This window comes from Lepisma saccharinum, chromosome 12 (genome assembly GCF_977018435.1).
Source record: "Lepisma saccharinum chromosome 12, izLepSacc3.1, whole genome shotgun sequence".
In the NCBI taxonomy this organism is placed as follows: Eukaryota; Metazoa; Arthropoda; class Insecta; order Zygentoma; family Lepismatidae; genus Lepisma; species Lepisma saccharinum.
The window spans coordinates 52,360,535-52,380,261 of record NC_139240.1 but is presented as its reverse complement, the minus strand read 5'-3'; the positions used below and the strand labels follow the sequence as shown (position 1 = coordinate 52,380,261).

The 19,727-nt window shown below is 37.7% G+C and overlaps 3 protein-coding genes across 3 annotated transcripts in view; 1 reads left to right on the top strand and 2 right to left on the bottom strand.

The window, feature by feature from the left end:
• LOC145996066 (cytochrome P450 6j1-like) overlaps nt 1–19,727 on the bottom strand; it is a 260,095-nt gene that overhangs the window by 140,325 nt on the left and 100,043 nt on the right. The window lies entirely within an intron of this gene.
• The window catches only part of LOC145996067 (facilitated trehalose transporter Tret1-like), a 234,622-nt gene continuing 215,818 nt past the window's right edge, over nt 924–19,727 (top strand). Inside the window, exon 1 of the mRNA XM_083132300.1 lies at nt 924–1,261. The gene's annotated coding sequence lies outside the window, so the exon portion shown is untranslated. The remainder of the gene's footprint in view (nt 1,262–19,727) is intronic.
• Nucleotides 8,076–16,625, bottom strand: LOC145996479 (cytochrome P450 6j1-like). Its single transcript, XM_083132969.1, has 5 exons — nt 16,366–16,625; nt 13,941–14,884; nt 12,699–12,920; nt 10,006–10,257; nt 8,076–8,602 (listed from the first exon to the last, which is right to left on the bottom strand). The coding sequence occupies exons 2-5, from the start codon at nt 14,848–14,850 to the stop codon at nt 8,406–8,408; spliced, it is 1,581 nt and encodes a 526-aa protein (XP_082989095.1). The 5' UTR covers nt 14,851–14,884; nt 16,366–16,625; the 3' UTR covers nt 8,076–8,405.

The following is a 19,727-nucleotide window of genomic DNA, read 5'->3' as shown; positions in this document are numbered from 1 at the left end:
CCATTCAGTTATGATGCAGTCAGAAAACGGGGAACAGCATGTATTCTCTCTAAAGGCGTATTACAAGAACAACTGGAATATATCTAGGTCTGCCAGATCACCGGATCTGTTCGCATGTGCTGTTAGAAGATATACTGGGTGGCCAGAATTAAAGTTACCCAACTCAGAACCCTCTGTAGCCTGTTTGAGGCATCGTAGAACTCTGAAATTTGGTGAATCCACTATGCAGACCATGGGGGAGAGGATGGCGATAAAAAAGTTAATTTTTCCGACACCAGGTTGAAATATGGCGCTGTACTTCCATGATGGGTTGTAATAATGACTTAAACTGCTCCAATTGGTAATGGATTTGCCTTTACGTTGTAATCTTGCAATTAACGAGTTATTATTTTCTCGCAACTTCCAGCCACTAACAAATGTCTTTGTAATTAATAACTCAGCTAAATCACTTAACGTGATTATTTGTACAGTTTGTATGCAGTTTTAGCGAGACGAATAAGTGCGCGTCAACACTACATCTTCTCTCATATATTCGTATATATTCAAGAATCAGTTATTTAATGATTTCAATAAGCAATCCACGAATCACGATAATAAGCATAGAGCATTGTAAAATGTAAAAGTTTGTATATATTAATCGTCAGGCAACTCCGCGTTTCAATAAAAAACCGATTCGCTGATGTATTTCGCGAGTTTAGCCACTGTCATTTCTAGTACACTTTGATATGTTTTTGCAAAACACATTGTCGAGTAAAACTACAGTAGTTCATAAGATAACCCACACGTTTGTGTTTACTTTCAAAACGCGACGACGCCAAACGTGAAGAAACAACTGAAAAGAGAGCTGGTATCAGTAGTGACACCTGTGGTAAGTTTTCGGAACTATGTGCACATCGTGCTGTGCTTGAACGAGTGCATGACGTTTGAAGGGGAGAGTTGAATGTGGCATTGGAAGTGTTGAAACTAAATCGTGTGAGTTCATTTACAAAGAGAAATATAATGTTTACATCAAGGACACATTCATTTTGATGTATAAATTGTGTTTATGGATCATATTACAGTACGATGTGCGGCAAGACACTGAAATTTGTGTTCGTGACAGAAGTGCAATTGTACCATTTCAATTGTCGAGTTTATGCAGTTTAAAACGAAACATCTTCGTGTTTGACATTTGATAACGTACATCTGTAGTGTAAGAGAAGACGACAAAGCACAGTTTTCAATAAGAAGTCTACTAAACGAAGCAAATCGTCAGAATGAGGTAAGATATCTATTTTAGTTTGTTCATTTGTTATGGTTTTGTAGCCTTCACAGTGACTGAGCGCGTTGGCACCAAAAGTTCCGAGTTCAGTTCCGGCCTGAATGTAAATAGCCTCCCCGGTGTAATGAAGGCGTCCCGGGTTCGATCCTTGGTGTAGGCATATTGTGGCTCTGCTCCCACTTTAAACTGTAGGTTCAGTCCCGATTAGCCTATCCGTGCATAGAGTGGAGTTAAAAAAACTAACTTTGCCCACGTGAGTGTCATTATCATAATTTATATTCATCGATGAACATGGCGAAATGATTAGCACTGTTCCAATTCTGGGCAGGGCATGAGAGTTCGATGTGAGTGACGCTTCATCAATTTCATCATATCATTACTCATCGTCGCAACTTGACAAATCTTAAGTTTAACTGCTAATAATGTGAGTAATTGGAATTGTAATAATGAACTTCTAGGGTCGAACTGATACAATTTAGTCGTTTTGAACAAGCTTTAAACTGCAGTCTAGGTTCAGATACGTTATACGGCTATTCACTCACGATAGCGTAATGGTTGCTGTTCATTCACAAAGAGATATCTGATACACACTACATTGGTTCTCATCTATTATTAAACTGTGGTAAAATCAATGGCGTATTTAAGGGATTTATAGGGGCATGAGCCCAGTTTTACATGTCTCGAACATAAAATATATTATGGTGGTCTTCTTGTACTGACTTAAAAATTCGAAACCAAGTTCCCTTTGTTTAATTGCGATTTCATCATGGTACGCATTCATATTTTACATGATTCCAGGCCGGTAACAAGGGGAGGGGCCATAGGGGACATGTCCTCCCCTCGAACTATGAAATATATAAATGTGAACGTATGAAAAGCTACGAAAATAACATCGACGAGTTTTGCAAGTTTGTAAAAAATTCAATTTTGTCCTTGTACTAATGAATGTGTTTGTTGCAGAAGTCTGCAATATTGGGTAGTTTTAGTTTGATAACCAATGGTGCTTGGCTACCAGACGTCTGATTTACCGATTAAGTCGGGACAGTCTTTTGGCTCCCACTGCGGGACGTCATAGGTTCGACTCCGACTGGGTTCAGGCAACCCACCATCGTGAGGAATTTAGGGAGCTACGAGTGAGTTGCGTAACCCGGTCGCGGATATCTCCTGGTTGGGGGTCCGACGTGCTGACCACACGTCACCCCGTTGCCTCTAGGTAGGATTGTGGGAGGGAGACTGGCAGTCGGGAGATTAGGCCCAGCCCCTTCGAGGGCTGTCGCGCCATGGGTTATTATATTATTATTATATTGTCGGGACAGTCCATCACTTTTAATTACTGTCCAAACTTTTTCGAACAGTGGGGATGCAAAAATGTATCTTTGTTTTTGTTAACTCATATTTAGGCATGTTATTTACAATAATAATAATTGTTAATATGCATAATTTAATTTAATTATCATGGATTTTCATTGCTATAAGAAAATTAAAGAATTTGAAAACATTGTTAATTTGCGGAACGCAGAACTATTCGAATACTTCGAAGAATTGAATGTAAGCAATAACTGGAAGCCGTGTGATTTGTTTGTAAGCGACTGCGTGTCTGTTGGTTGGAATAATTTTTTTCTGTTACTTTGGATCATAATATTGCAACTATACAATTGTACGTTTGTCTCTAGCTGTAATGTTGCCACAGCATTGGCGGACACATCTAATGCTCCAACAGCATTTCTCCGACTAGCAGAGTGGTTACAAAAGCGCGCTACAACGCAATGGGTTCCAGGTTCCAATCCCAGCCTGGGCATATGTGTTGTGAGTGTGTACATTTCATCATAACATTGCTCATCCTCAACAATTTACATTTATGTATATGCATATTTATAAGTTTTATGAAAATATGAATATTAATTTTATGAAGAATGTAAATAGAAGGTAATTAGCGATACTAAACATTAATTATTATCGTTTTATACACTACATACTTTACACTAATTAACATAAAACCATATGCATAACATTTAGTATCGCTAACTACCTTCTATTTACTTTTTTTCATAAGATTAATATTCATATTTTCATAAAACTTATAAATATGCAAATATGCATATATATAAATGTAAATTATTCTAATTATATGTAAATTTATTTTAAATTATGTAAATTAATTATCGCCTGTGGGCACTAATTGTCAGCATAGTATTCCACTACTACTATCCTCATCGTCGCGATTAGACAAACTTGGCGGAATTCCAACGGAAAATAACCCAAATCCATCAACCTTACAGCATTTGTGATCATCTCTTTGTTCCACATATTCGGATATACCCCCTCCCCCTTTTAAAAAATCCTGGGTACGGGCCTGCATGATTCGATTTCTATTTTTGCCACCAGCCATTCGTTTACTGTCCAACGATAAGGGTTGTACTGCATTTTACCTCCAAGTCTAGTTACATCGTGCTCAATTCTACCAAGAACTTCACGTTACCGCCGCAAGATGACTCTCTAACGTTACCAGCACGAAAGAGTTTTCCGTCCTTCCACCAGAGGGCAAGGCAACTCAGTGCTTGTGTAAGTAGCGACTACTTGAAGTCCTATTAAATGCACATATATGGTATGTAGATGTTTGTGAACCCGTGTTTTAAGGTGACATGTCAGTTGAACTTTCGTGTAAGCGAAAGCATGTGTGCGTCACTAGTTAAAGGTTTTCTAATCTAAAAACAAAATCCAAAATACATTTCGACCTAACTCAAATATTATGTGAATTAAATCAAAATTGTGTCAATATCTACAGAGGGTTCAGTGCCATGAATCTAACTTTACATTGCTGTAAATCAATTCCGGTTATACCCCATTGCTGATGTTCTCTTTCATTAGACATGAACTCCAGTGATCTTTTTAAATCTTCGTTGTAAAAGTTATTCAAACACGAAAATGGTTGTCGGGGGTCATTTTAAGTTGTTTTTTTTATTTTTTGAAAATTTCGGGGTGGCTGTAGCCCCTTCAGTCCCCCTCTGCGTACCCCAGTGCCCTCGGTTCGCCCAGCCTCTCATAAAATGGCGTACTTGTGGGGAAAATACGCTGAAGGCAGAAGCAAAGATCCTTTATATTAGAAAAGAGAAAAGCGCATGACGTATAGACAACTGCAGCATCAACAAGAACTACCAAGAACTTTACGTTACCGCCGCTAGATGACTCTGTAACGTTTCCAGCACGAAAGAGTGTGCCGTCCTTCCACCAGAGGGCAAGGCAACTCAGTGCTTCCAGCCGAATATTTCGCCCGCCCAATCTGGCAACAAAATCAAGTTTTTCTTCCGTAACTTCAGGCAAAGGCCACTTTGGTACCTTTCAAAAGTTTATGATGTCATTCCAAAGGCCTCGTAATACACTGGAGGACAACAGGACGGCTGAAAGTGAAATCTGGAAGAGACCTTTGCGAACCAATGAGGTGTAATGAGGGGTTGCATTGTATTTTGTTGGAGGTTCTGTAATCTTCTAAATTGGAAGGTGGAAGCCAATATATCAATTAATCTTCTTGCTTAAGGGCTGTGTCAGAAATCAGCTCTCTTTTAGAGCAATTAAATGCACTTGGTAGTAGTAATTATTATTTTCCAGTTGTAATTAGTTGTAATAGTAACAGCAGGCAGTGACGTGGCCAGGATATTCGAAAGGGGGGGGGGGTTACGTATATTTTGTTTCAGTAGTCCATCCTAACTTTATCATATTTTACTGCCTTTGACGTTCTTTTTTTTTTACGACTACTGGGGCAAAGGAAAGTTATAACACCCACCAACCCCACTTAGGCACGTCACTGACAGCAGCAGTAGTATTATTGTGTCTTATTTCTATGGATGACTAGAGGAAAACAAAAATATTTTTTTCCAGAAATTATTCTCTCGCGTTTTTTCCAGATTATTCCAGTGACGTCACGGGAGAATTTTGTTGCGGTGAGCCTTGCTTTAGTGGTCATGAACAGGGTTGTTGAAGGTCCAGGAATTTTAAATAAATTGAATACCGGTCCAGGAGAGAAAATCAGCAAGCGTGAATGGGTTCTGGGCCGTAAAGAACCTTTTTATCTGTAAAGTATTTCATTTCGGTCAAGGAACCTTTTAGCGGATGAATTTGAATTCGGTCAAGGAAACTTTTTTCCAGATGAATTTATATTACGGTCCAGAAACATTTTTCCGGATGAATTTACATACGACCCAGGAAACTTTTTTTTTTGGATGAATTTAATTACGGTCCAGGAACTTTCTTGAATCTCTCTCTCTTTTTTACTTTTCATCTTCTGTTTATCAGTCTCTCTTTCTTTCTGCCTCTACTTATTTCTGTTGCTCGATTATGTTCTTTCTCTCCCTTTATTTCTCATTATTCGTTTCTTACTGAGAGTCTCTCTTTCCTTCGCTTTCTTTTCTCTTGCTTTCTATTCAATTTCTTCCCTGTTTTAAAATCTCTCTTTGTTTCTCCCTCCTTTCTTCGTCTGTTTCTTTACCATTTTATCTCTCTCTACATTTCTATCTTCTGCTCTTACTTCTCTGTTTCTCAATCTAATTCTTTGTTTATTTCCTCCTTCCCCGCATGCTTCTTTATTATTTATTCTCTGTTTCTTTCTCTTTCCACATTTCTTACTTTCCTCTCTCTCCCTCTCTTTCCTTACCTTTTCTCTCTCGTGATCTTTCTTCCATGTTTTTCAATCTCTCTTTCTTTGTTCTTTTCCTCCTATGTTTCTGTATCCTTTTTCCTTTCTTTTCTCTTTCTACATTTCTTACTGAGATTTTCTCTTCCTCCTTTCTTTCTTGCCTCTTTCTCAATATCTCTTTTTACGTCCTTTACTCCTTTCTTCGTCAGCTTCTTTTTAGGTACTTTTCTACTCTCTCCTTCTTTATTCCTTTCTGTGTTTCTCTTTGCTTTTCTTCCTTCATTTCTTTATCTCATTTGATTTCTTTGATTCTTGCTGTATTCTTCTGTTCCTCTCTCCATCATTCGGCCATTATCTTCTGTTATCACTAAACCCAGGATTTTTATGTAATATCAAAGTACAAAATATGTACATAAATATGTATTATCAAAAGGATATGTAGCTAAATATGTAGTATCAAAGAATATGAAATATTAATAATAATCGAGTTTCCAAACAATTTCAAGAATTCTGCTAGATATTTTATTTTATTTGAACATTTTCAACCATAATTTTAAGGACATGAGTTGTTTAAATTAAAATTTCTGTCAAATTTATAAACTCATAAAAGCACATGTAAGTATTTAAGAAAACAAATTGGCAACTATTAATTAATTTTCACATAGCAAATTATTGTATAATATGTAAATATGTAAGAGAGCTCTTTGTAACTTTCGAAACAAATGGTAAAAAAAGCGTCCACAGGAAGAAAATCGAATGAAAATACATAGCTACTTTTGTTTTATGAAAAGTAAATTAGCAAATATGTAAAATATGTAATATTCTGACAAATATGTAAAAATATGTAACATAAAACTTGTTCAAAATCATGTCAGTTATGTAATTCGTTGACATCTTCCTGTTCAAGGTATGTATGTAGAAAGGAATAGAATATGTAATTACATACAAATCCGAGATCTAGTTATAACCTATCCATGCTTGCTCTGTTTCTCAATAAATTTCTGTCGATCTTTCTCTGTATGCATGTGTGTTTTTGTAATTTAACGATTCTGAAAATTTATAAGAAGGGCTGAGAGTACTCGGGGATCAAGGGCTTGATCCCTTTTCGCTCCAACGTTGGGAAAGCCCCTGAAATTTTATCTGTTCCAATGTTCACTCTACTGGAAGTACCTTGAATTTTCTTTAACAATTGCGGAGAATGTTAATTTAAATAGCAAATGTAAGATATGAGATATTCTCTTGATGGTTGGGTTTGATTTGATTGGTTTATTTTACTTCGCTTTTCTCCCACTTTTGGCTAATCTCGAAAATGAGGATGAGTAATGATATGGTGAAATTGATGAAGGAACAATCCCAAAGAACACCCATGTCCAGGTCAGGATTCGAACCCAGGGCCCCTGGCTTCGTAGCGAGATTGTTAGAGAAATATGCTAATTTAGTCTCTCAAATGCCACGTGTTTTTGGTGCACACTCTTGTTCACATAAAGCGGCACAATTTAAAGGGTTGAATAGTGGATGAATGTGCCACCTAATCTGAACAGGAGTGTACATTATACCTCTTGCTTGTTGTAGTTGATTATATCCGGTGGAGGCATGTTGTACTTCAGAACTGTCTTAAAACTGTAGGTCCAGTTCCGATTAGCTTTTCCGTACTAAAAGTGGATGTAAAACAACAACAGCAATGTGACTTTTCTGGTGTAAATGTTAGGTGTTTAGGTTAAGCTGAAATGTTTGAAGCATTGGCCGATTGGAGCGCTGTTGTCGCATTTCAACTCAAATGAAGTGTGTTGTTTTGGCAAACAAGCATTGTCCTCGGTAGATTTCTATCAATTTTTCACTTTCATTCTCAGCATTAGCTGCACAGTAAAATGATATTTAGTTACTGTTGACATGGCATAAAATGCCATTTCAAATTCCTAGACTGTACAGTACTTCTAGTGGAGAATTTGCCAAGTAACACACAAACCAGAAAACTTACAGATCATATATAAGATTTAAATTGACTGTGAGCTGTCACATTAACACTGAGCAATTTAGGATAAATATTTGTGGACATCCTGTATTCATTACATCTTAGATTTTCTGTTAATTTCAATAAGTATATAAAGAAAACAGCGTGTGTAATATTTATAGCATTTATTGCAATATAATATGGTAAATGTGATGAACTCTCTCTCTCTCTCTCTCTCACACACACACACACACACACACACACATACACACTCACACACGCACACACACATAGGCACGATACATATATACTTAAAGCATACAACATATTATCATTTTCAGTCGTAATTATAAACTAGAATAACAGTTCATTTCTTATTAGATTTGAAGGTAAAACTCGTCTTCTTGTTACATTTCAACATCACGATAGCCACGTGAAAATGTCCGTTGGAAATGCAACTGACTGGCTTTCAATAAGTAATGAAGCACTCACTAAAATCTAAATTCTCATAAATATATCTTGTGTATCTCCAATTTGAATATATTGAACTTTATAGGGTCCATCTAACCTCCCATTGTTGCTGGTCTTCTGTTGTCCTTTCTGCTAACCAACTGCAACCACAAGGGCTTGTCTGGAAGGGCGAACAGTCCCTTTGGGTGAAGTCCTACTTCCTTGGGTGTCCCTTTACATGGATGGAGCTCGAAATGGCTCAGTGTATACACCACGGCGACCTTCAGCTCCAACAATGAAAGCTGCATTCCTGAAAAGTACAACAAATGATGTATTCTATTGTTGTTGCAAGCTCTACAAACTAGGTTCATGTCAAATTGTGATGCATCTCTCTTACTGGCTGACCCATTGTGAAAGGGCCTGTTCAAATCATGACCTCTCCTAGAGGGCCGACCCTAGGGAGGGGCAACTGGGGCACTCACCCCAGGCCCAGCTCTTCAGGCAACCCGACACAAGATAAAAAATTTCTAGACTCAGTTTATTGGGCCCTGGTGCTTCCAATTTAAGCAACTAATTTGATTACTCCTTACTTCATGCATTCTCTGACATAAAAATTCTAAACAAAGTACCATAAATAATCATGTCCAAGTATTTCATCCAAAAATAGTTCATTTACAATATTCGTTGAATTATACAGAGTGGACCAAAAAAGGTAACCGAATAATTTTCGTTACCTTATGTTTCGGTTACATTTTTTTGGGTCACCCTGTAGAATGAAACCATGAAGTGAAAATAGTATTTTATGTGAACAATGTAAATTTACATCTGAGCCAAAATTCAATGAAAAGTAAACAAAATAAAATTATAATAGTGAACGATTAAAATTGCTATTTTGATAGATATTGAACACACCCAGTTTTGCAATTAAATACAATGAATGACCTACCAGTGGCACATCGGAAATTAAGAGAAACACTAATTTATAAACATTTTTCAGCCTTCCATAATTCTTGGATTTAACCTTCAATATGTCTTGCTTATTCTCTTAGGTAATAATACGAAATATATAAATTGTTTATTATATGTACTAATGTTTAAATTGTGATCGTTTAGGACATCTGTACGTCAGACTAAGAAACAAAAATCTCTGATTTTTCATACCTCCGAAAACATTGGTTATAGGCCCGGTGTATACTGTATACCCATGGCCCCCCCACCCATCTAGGGCCGGCCCTGCTCTCCTAAGAATCGCAGTCGAACCCCTTTTACGAACCGGGAGAACCCATAAGTTTTGAAAAATTAATGTCTGGGGGACCGTCGTAATAATGGGCGTAGTCGGTCAATGGTCCACCAGTTAAAAAGTTCATGGGCTTTAAGGACCTTCATACTTGTATGTGAGGTTGTAAACGCTGACAGATGTTGAGATATAACTTTGAAATGTCATGTGGAAGAACAGCATCGATCAATTTCTTTCCGTAAATGATCTGACTATATCTGCATGCTTGTGTAACACTGTGACTATAAGCCTTAGCAGTGGACTGGCCTACCACAAAACTAATCATGATTATTTATATTTAATATATGTCATTTAGTTTAATATATATATCTGAATTTATTATCGACTAAAATGTTTTGGTAAGTAAATATAGTAATATGTTACACTTGCGCCATCTCTTGATGTAATTTTGAAGTATTAACGCTAACGTGACTCACCTACACACATTCTTGGGCCAGCTCCAAATGGGATGTAGGTGAAATTTTGTCTGTTTTTCCTGTTCTCCTCGTTAAACCTTTCCGGGTCAAACTTCTCCGGGTCTGGGTAGTAATCCGGGTCCCTGTGTAACCCGTGAACAGCCAAGAAGACTTGTGATCCCTTTTCAATCGTCACATCTTCACCGGGTATCGTGTACTCTTTGGTGCACTTTCTGCTTATGAAATTCACTGATGGGTACTTGCGGACAACCTCTGAAAGAATTGTTAGTTGTTATGTACAGTGACGGACACTTCTGAGTTGCAATGATCTTATTGAAGGTCAGTAGGGTTGATACAATCCGGAAGTGTCCGTGACTGTACAGTGGGATGCACAAGTATTGCTCGGCAAATTGTCCACGACTAGGTTGTCAGCAGCTTGGTGATGGACAATTTCGCAATATTTCTGCATCCCAGTGTACAAGTACTGGAGAAAGTGATACATAACCTACAATAAAATTTGGAGTAAGTCAAACCATTTTTAAATAGTTTTTCAGCTGAATGAAGATTGGTTTTGTATAGTTACGTCGCTTTTCTTCCACGTTTTGCTCATCGCGAAGATGAGGTGATGAATGGTGGTAAGATGAAGCTCATGATACGACGATCACGAACACACATGAACAGGACACAACACACGCCCCACAGAGAATTATAGTGGCTGTGAATCCACACGCCAGAGCCTCGTTAGTCTGTAACAATGCAATCCAAGGTGTGATACATGGAAATAATATCGACATTTGAGTGTCTTTAGAAATGAAGACTCTAACCTGTAACCTATCTATTCTAATAGAACAAAGATGTACAGAATTTTATGATACCGGTTTCATGGCGGAGTGTATCCAATGACAAAAAAAAGATGTAGCTTTTATTTCTTAGAAGAGTTCAGTCATGTTTTTACTTACAGTTTTGAGTCAGTGTTGCAAATTCCAATTTCTTGTTTTCGTCTAAAAGTTGTATATGAGTGAAAATGTTAACTCGCAAAACTCGAACCAAGCAGTTCTTTAGAATTAGAAATCATGCTTTGATATTTTGCCTATACGTATTTCAAATAGCTTTTTATAAAACTTTACACACATGTTATTAAAGCTCACCTTAATAATCAACATTCCTTTAAAAGTTTGTTCTGAAAGTACGTTCGTCACTTGTCCACAAACAATTGATGTACAAAAACATTCGTTCAGTGGGGTCACTAGTTCCACGTAAACAGAGAAGAAACTCCAATATTTTATGAAAATGGAAAAATGGCACATTGTTGACATTGAAATGTGAAGCAATTTCTATACAACAATTGCTTAGGTTCCATTTTCTCAATACTTCTGACGTTACGTACTGCTTAATACACAGATACTCATAGTACAGAACATACGCTGTTGTCACAAAAAAGGGACATTTTAGCGTACAGGTTTATGTGCAAAGAAAATCGGGACAGATTTTGTTTTTTCTTCTTATTCTATTAGGCTCCCCTACGACACCAGCGGTCAGGTTCGAATCCCGGCCTGGGTGCTTGTGAGTGTCTATTCATCAATTTCATCATATCATCACTCATCCGCATCTACGCAATTAGCCAAAAGTGGCAGAAAGGTGAAGAAAATTAAGCAAAATTAATCAATCAATCAATCTTCTTAACCTATGTGGCTTAAAATATTGTTATTTTTTATGTATCGCTTTCCTCCTTTGGACTTAGTTGTGTTTTGTTTTTGGCACGGTAATTAACCTTAAAATGATATTTTATTGTATTGGGGGAACCTAGGTCCCCCACCTTTCGTGTTTACGCCACCAAAACTTTTCATTATTTAATATGTAAATGCGAGAATATATAACTTTCTATTTAGTTTCTTCTTATATTTATTTATGTATTTTTGATAATAATACTAATACTACTACTAATAATAATAATGTAAGAATGATTAGATTTGTTTTTTGGTGAAGCCAATTTTGCTCGATTTGTTTTGACGTTACAAGTTAGCACTCGCAATTTTCATACTTTTTATCTAGCGCCTCTCCGATGGTAACGTCGCCGCCTTGTAAACAAGGGGTCCCGGGTTCGATACCCAGTGGAGGCACATAGTGGTTCGGATCTCACTGTAGGTCCAGACTCGATTAGCCTTTCTGTACATAAAGTTGACTCAAAGCAACAATCCAACAACATTCATTTTTTCTGATGTGCAGGTTGGGAGTAGTGTTATACGAGTGGTCCACTAGATAATTTAGGTTGGGGTCACTTAGGCACCGCACTTCAGCGTTTGCGTAACTTTTCGACCATGGTCGGGCAGAGGTTGTATGTAAGAGGATAGCAACTCTGTTCTATTTTCGTTGCGTGCTTTTCGGTAATGTACGCTTTCAAACAAGGCTGTTAAAGTTCCAGGAACACATTAATTCTAATTGGTTCTATTGGGTTCCGCTGTAGAACCGGAACCTATCTTTTCCAATTTTTCATTTCAATACGGAACTTGGAACTTATTTAAACTGATCCCGAACAAATGTTCCCGGACCGAATTGAAATACTTTACAGATAGAAAGGTTCTTTACGGTCCAGAACCCATTTACGCTTGCTGATTTTCTCCCCTGACCGGAATTAAATTTCATTAACATTCCTGGATCTTTAACACCCCTGTTTTCAAATTGAGCTGAGCAATATTCCTTGTAGACATATTTACCTGAAACAACTTTGTCCAGTTCCGTAAGTTTCTGTACGCCCTCGTAAGAGAGTTTCCCTTGACATGCTTCCAAGTAGTCGTCAATCTCCTGCCTCAGCGCCTCCTGTACGTGGCCGTTGACCGTCAGCTCGTAGCAACAGAACGCCAAGGCGTTGCCTGTCGTGTCGTAGCCGGCAACCACAATCCCAGCCACCAAACCAAGAAGAACATCTTCGGATAAATCTGTAGAGAAACACAAGAAACTTTTCAAAATCGAAAGCGGAATCAAAAGTGTAATAAAAGGGTTCCGGATTCGTTACCCGGTGGAGGCACATACTTGTTCGGATCCCACTTTAAACTGTAGGTTGAGTTCTGATTAGCCTTTCTGTGCATAAAGTGGACTTAAAACCATCTAGTCCAGTTGTTTCCAAAATGTTCGACGCGAAATGTTCCAATATTTTCACTGAAATGATATGATTTTTCCAAATATGTGCTTATTTAATAATTTTACATGTAAAATGCTGAAACATGTGTTTTTTTACTTAAGGCAAGCAACCTAAGCACACTAACTGAGCGTTCAAAGTGAGATAGGCCCACATTCTGACTTGGCCGCCGCGGAAAAATCTTGAAACACTAAGGACGCCGTCAAACAATAAAATTTGGGAACCCCTGACTAGTCTATAAGGGTCTCAGGATTATGGAACAATGCCAAGGCTATCATAAGTAGATTCTTAAACTAAAATTTGTTTTCGATATGAAGTAGGACACTCAGAGCTTAATATTTAGAAACAATAAATGAGAGAATTAGAATGAAATTAGAATTAATTTAGATTTTTTATTTTATAAAGTTCAAACATCACACATAAAATCTCACTTCTACTATAAATAATATGAATGGATTATATGTTGTGCATTTTGGACACCAGCTATCAGTGGCTGCGTTTAGGGGGGTTAGGGGGCAGTTGCCCCCACTTTTTGCCACTTTTGCTCACGCACTATGCTAAATCTTATCTACCAAGGGAAGTAAACTGTTCTTGCCCCCTCCCCTTAGTTTTGGAACCCAATCGCCGCTATTGCAGTAGCTATGATATTTAAAAGCTATGAAATTAATGTTTAATTAATAATTCCAATTTCTGCATAGTTTCACCTTTAATTTACTTTTTAATAAACTATACTTGGAATAAAAATCAAATCAATCTTGCTTGTCTACTTTCATATGGAATGGCTCTAAAAGCAACAATTAAATCAATTAGTAGTACTCACCAACATCACTCGCTGTTGTTTCGTCCTCTCCTTTGTTATTGTTCTTATCGTCGTTCGTATCTCGTTCCTTCTTCAGCCGTAAACAGAGGTCGACGATATCCTTGCTAGAGATTCCAGATTGCTCTCTCGCTTTGAAGAAACCGTCTGCTACCTCCTTGAAAGTTTTCTTCAAAGATTCTTCAATGAGAGAGAACCTGAGCGTCTTCAGGACTTTAGGAGCGAACAGCATGAAGAAGCAGGCCAAAATACGCTTCAGTGCTGGACTCGTCAGACCTTTAGCCAAATCCAAGATCTTCCCGTCCACCATAAGCTTCCCCTGGACGCCGAAAGCAAACGCGACTATCACGTATATGGAGTAGGCTTCCGAGATCTCATGGATGTCAATCCGTCCGCTGGAATCCTTATGCTCCCCTATGTCCCCGATCATACTCATGGCGCAGTCGCATATCTGAGGGAAGAACGCCTTGATCCTGCTCAGGGTGAAGGTCTTGGTCACCCTCTCCCTGAAGAACCTCCACCGCTCACCCTGCATGAAGAAGAGGGTGTTGGACGCCAGAGGATCTCCTACGGGATCAGGGCGGTAGGACCAATCCGTGAAGTGGTCGAAGTCCTTCACCAGGATGTGCTTCATCAGTTCTGGATCCCGCACCATGAGACAGGGTGTGGTTCCCAAGAAGAACCCTCCGAACTTGTGCCCTGATAAGTCCTTATATATCCCTGCCATCTGATCTCCTACACTCTTCTTCATCAGAATTAGATCCTTCACATTTCCAAAGAACGGGACTGGATTCAGGTACGGGACGCCCCTGTCCTTCCAGTAGTTGAAGTTCCTGGTGACGTAAGCGTAGATGGCCAATAGTAAAGTTACGAATAAAGTAAGAGTAAAAGCATTAGTAATTGTGGTCTCCATGGCAACTGATTTTCACCTAGACCATTTGGATAATCTGAAATATATATAAAAAAAAGGGAATTAAAACATCATGGTTAATTTACGCCACTTTCTATCTCTTAAGTTAATCGCTACAATGATTTGGCTTGGTTTGAGTTAATTTTTTAAGTCCACTTTATGCGCAGTAAGGCTAATCGGGACTGGACCTACAGTTTAAAGTGGGATCCGAACCACTTGTGCCTCCACCGGGTATCGAACCCGGGACCCCTTGATTACAAGGCAATGACGCTACCACTGCGCCATGGGGGAGGGCCCCTCGCTACAATGAGGATGAATGTGAGTGGTGGGACGAACACCAGGATTCCAAGTGTTTTCTGGTTTCATAGTGCATTACACTGAACAGTCTCCACCAAAATAAATTGAACTCACCATTCGTATTTTTCTTTCTTAATTTACGATGTCTAATCATAATAATGGAATTTGAGGGAATATAATCTGATTATCATCAATCCAAAGTCATATGCTTTCTCATTTTGTAACATTTGTAGATTTCTGTCGTGGTGGACTAATAAGAAATTAAATAGATTACAACGTTGGAGAAGAGTACTGATTTTGCAAGTTTATTTCCATTCCAATATCCTATTTTCGTTAATTCACTAATCAGATTCGTGGTTCTAAAGGAAGTTCAGATTTCATGCTCTAGAAATATTGTATAGTCTCATAGTTAAGTTCACTTACAAGTTCAGAAATACAGCATAAACGCTTTTCATTGGTTACGATACACTTTTGCTATACAGTGCTAAGCTAAGATTTGCTAAGCAATCATAAAGGTGGATCAAATATAGGAGAGACCGTCAGGGATATCCGATTTGGGTTGCAGTTATGCATGTATATGACCAGATTCATGTATCGAATATGAATCAAGTGCATAGAACTGTTAATTCTGGCTAAGTCTCATTACACAGTGGTTCAGATCTTACGTTATATTGTGAGTCCAGTCTCAGTTTCTTGAATCAGTGCAAAGTTAATTTATTATAGTGTTTCATAAGAAATATAGATATATGGTTCTTCCTCGGAAGGGTCCTACATTTTATACTTAGGTCAGTCATCAGGAATGAATTTGAAAGAAATCGTAAGTGTCCTACATTTTGGACAACACATAATTTAAGTTAGGAAAAGGTGTATTTCAATGGAGAAACAGAAATTCAGAGGGGAATTTTGTGTGTCCAAAGTGTTTATTTTGAGAAGTGTTTTCGACAGTGTAACTGTCGGAAATATGTTAGAAATGACAGTTTTCCAGAAAATGCAAGAACAATCACTTCAGGAAGAATATCACCCAATATCGTGCAGAATTCATCATTTTTCCAGTATCTGGAAATATTGAACATTTCCCTTACTGAAAAGTCTCTCTTTCATCAATTTCATGTAATCATCCTTTATCTTCGTCGTCGCGTTTAGCCTTTATCGGCAAGAGAGCGACGTAAAAACAGAAACGCACAAGAAAAAGTGGAGGAACTAGAATACAAAGAAACTCACCCCAGTAAGAAGAGATCAAGAAATCCTCAACTCGCGCTGCACAAATGCCACTGTTCGCCGCTCTTGATGTTAACCTTGAGATTCCATTGGTCAACACACTTTCTTCTCCATTGAAGCTTAGACGGTACGCCGCTCCTCAACAACCGGTGTACCACAAGGAGAATTTGGCAATTCTAACTAAGGTGCTACACACGATACGGGAAAGCGAAAACTGAACATCTTGTCCAAGGATTCCCCACTTTTATCTCGCAATCCGGAAGCAAAAAAATTGAACGAGGCCGCTATGATTTTTGTATGGCTATTGGTAAGCACCAAGGAAACGCGACCCTTCTCCCTCTCTCTCCCCAAGGTAGGGGAGGTAGCAAAATTACTGCGACGACGATTATCTCATTTCTGCCCGGTTTCCGTAGGACGTTACGCAATTTTTCCCAGACTGGAGCAGTGACCGAAGGTCGACGAAGTTTTGCCAAAATGACAATCGCTGGAATAGATGACGCAAGAGGGCAATGGGGAGGATTCAGCTTTGATTGCTTACGTTATGGCAATGTACGTACGTAGCTTTTTTACAATGCTACCTGCGTCCGCATTCTCTGTCATTTGGCGTTGCATCTGCGTATTTACCTCCACGAGTCATTACTTGTAAATGATGCAGTTGAACCTGAGTTATAAGTATGTCAAGGTGAAGAGAAGATAATACGTATAACTGAGGATTAGTTACAAATCAGATTTAGATACCAAGTCAAATCATTATTAAAATACTGGGATTGTCTCTATTCTGAGTAGCACGATACCGTATAATACTGTACAGGTTATTTCTGCCATAAAGTGGTAAATTAACGAATCTAAAAGTTTGAATCTTAAATACATTACATTTGCCACTTTATTAGTGAACACTTTGATACTGAAATACTACAGCAGACACTACAGGCTTATAGTTTTACTACCCAAACATCGTCTGCATTTCTTTCACTAAAAACTGTGTAAACTGTGATATAAGCGATACCTAATCTGCAGCTGTTTCAATTGTAGTTTTGTAGTTTTGTGTCGATTAGCGTCCACTTCCCGAATAAACTCTACTTTCTGGCCAAGCGTGTAACTTTTCCTCTTTCTGTTGCCCAGATAAGATCCAAATGTAACCTAAAGGTTGCATTGTTCGTATCATACGATATCCAAAGTACGTACCAAAAAATATCTAAATAAAAGCATAATGTCCAGAAAACGTCCCACTGCATGCCCAAAAGCGATCTTGTACATAAGATATCCATTTCTGGATATCCCTGGATATCACGTATGCAAAAAGATATATATCCAGAGGACATCCAACGGATATTGAATGGATATTCCTGGATATCTATTGGATATCCAGAACTTCCGATAAGAATATCCAATGGATGTCTTTTGTACATTTGTGTGATGTTTGGGAGGTCCCTTGACTAAGGATAGAGTGTAAGGTACGAATAAGGATATGGGTCATTCCATGTCAATTCAACCAAGAAGGGAGGGGGTTGGAACCCATGCTCTCAGATTTTGATGAAACGTGGCACATATAATCCTTCCATAGTGTGAGATAATTTGTATTTTTTTCTCTAAATTGTTTGGGTTTCATTTTTATAGCTCCTCAAACTTTCAATAAAATAATCACTAACATTGATAGACATCCGCAGGATATATTTATTTGGGTGGAGGGTGTAAACAAGGCATATTCCCTCCCTAATAGTGTCGCCCCCTGAAATAAAAACACTCTCGATATGAAGTTATCATGTTTCTGCAATATCATTTTAACAATAAACACAATCGACTGTGACTGAAATAAAATTATATGTGTGTGACATTCATTTTCCAGGAAAGGAGACATGGACCCACTTGCCCCGCTTTTCGCGCATCGATGAAAACATTATTTAAAAGTATATACTCTAAAAATTTGCTTCAATGATATTTTGAAGTTAGATTCTTAGATTTTGAGTTAATTTGAAAAATATAAAATCCGGCAGCCATTTTTTAAAATTTTCAGAAATAAGTTGTCATTATTTTCAGAAGGAATAAAAAAGCCATCATTTTTTTTCTAGATATGTTAGATCATACGTATATCTAAGTTCATTTTAAAAATACTTATGTTGGAGTAGCACTTTTCACTTTTCAATGATAATTCAAATTTTAGTAAACCATTTTTTCGGTCCAAAACATAAGGTGATAATATTTTATTAATTTATTAGTGTACTAAAATATAAATGTGATATATTGACATTTTTTCTAAAATCCTTATTATTTAGTTAACATCGTTGTGAAGTTTCAAAAAGATTGAATAATTTATAAGGGAGATTATTTTTCTAAGACAGTGTAGCTCACATTTGGAGGGTCTGGGAATGGAAGAAGGATGAATCACTGAAAGTTTGAGGGGCTATGAAAATGAAACCAGACAAGTTAGAAACAAAAAAAATTGTTTCTCAACACCATGGAAAGATTAAACGTGCCAAGTTTCATCAAAATCTGAGATCATGGGTGCCATGGTCTGGTTGAACTGACATGGAATGACCCATATTAAATTCGGCACACGGAATTATCTTTGCCTTTACCGGCCTGGGGCATTTCAGTCTACAGATAATTAAATAGTTAAGTATAAATTAGACATAGTAGCTGTTTAGGAAGTTAGGTGGTCAGGAGAAGGTAATTGTAAAACTAAAAATGTATACTTTTTTCTACGGTGGTAGAGTGGGATCGATGAGTTTTACGTGCAAATTTTCCATCAGCATGTTCGTAAACTTTCTTTGACCCAATAACAGCTTCAAGGATTAAAAGAAAACTCACACCAAGCTGTTGACAACTTCTGCATCAGCATACATAAAAATCCATCGCTAAAAAACACATAGGATGTAAGAGAAAAATTAATGAAAATAGTCATGGAGAATTTGCACGGTAATACTCATGGATCCCACTGTACTGAAAATCATATTTTTGGAACAGGCGTCTTCATAAATAATAGAATTATCTCTGCTCTTAAAACACTAGCATTTGAGACAAGGAAGTGTACATCAAATTCAAGAATCAGTTATTTATTGATTTCAATAAGTAATCCACGAATCACGATAATAAACATAGAGATTGGAAAAATGTAAAAATTATGTGTATATTAATCGTCAGACAACTCTGCTTTTTAATAAAAAAAATGATAAGCTGACAAATTTCGCGAGTTTAGCCACTGACGTTTGTAGTACATTTCGATAGTTCATAAAATAACCCACACGTTTATGCTTACTTACAAAACGACACGACGCCAAACGTGCAGAAACAAGCGAACAGTTTGCTGGCATCAGTAGTGACACCTGTGGTAAGTTTCAGGAACTATGTGCACATCGTGCTGTGCT

Excerpts from the sequence above, each read along its gene's own strand:
- LOC145996479 (XM_083132969.1), bottom strand. The coding sequence starts at position 14,850 with ATGGAGACCACAATTACTAATGCTTTTACTCTTACTTTATTCGTAACT. Across the intron at positions 12,921-13,940 it reads AACAACAGCGAGTGATGTTG|ATTTATCCGAAGATGTTCTT; the intron begins GTGAGTACTACT and ends GTTTCTCTACAG. Across the intron at positions 8,603-10,005 it reads TGGCCCAAGAATGTGTGTAG|GAATGCAGCTTTCATTGTTG; the intron begins GTGAGTCACGTT and ends TGTACTTTTCAG.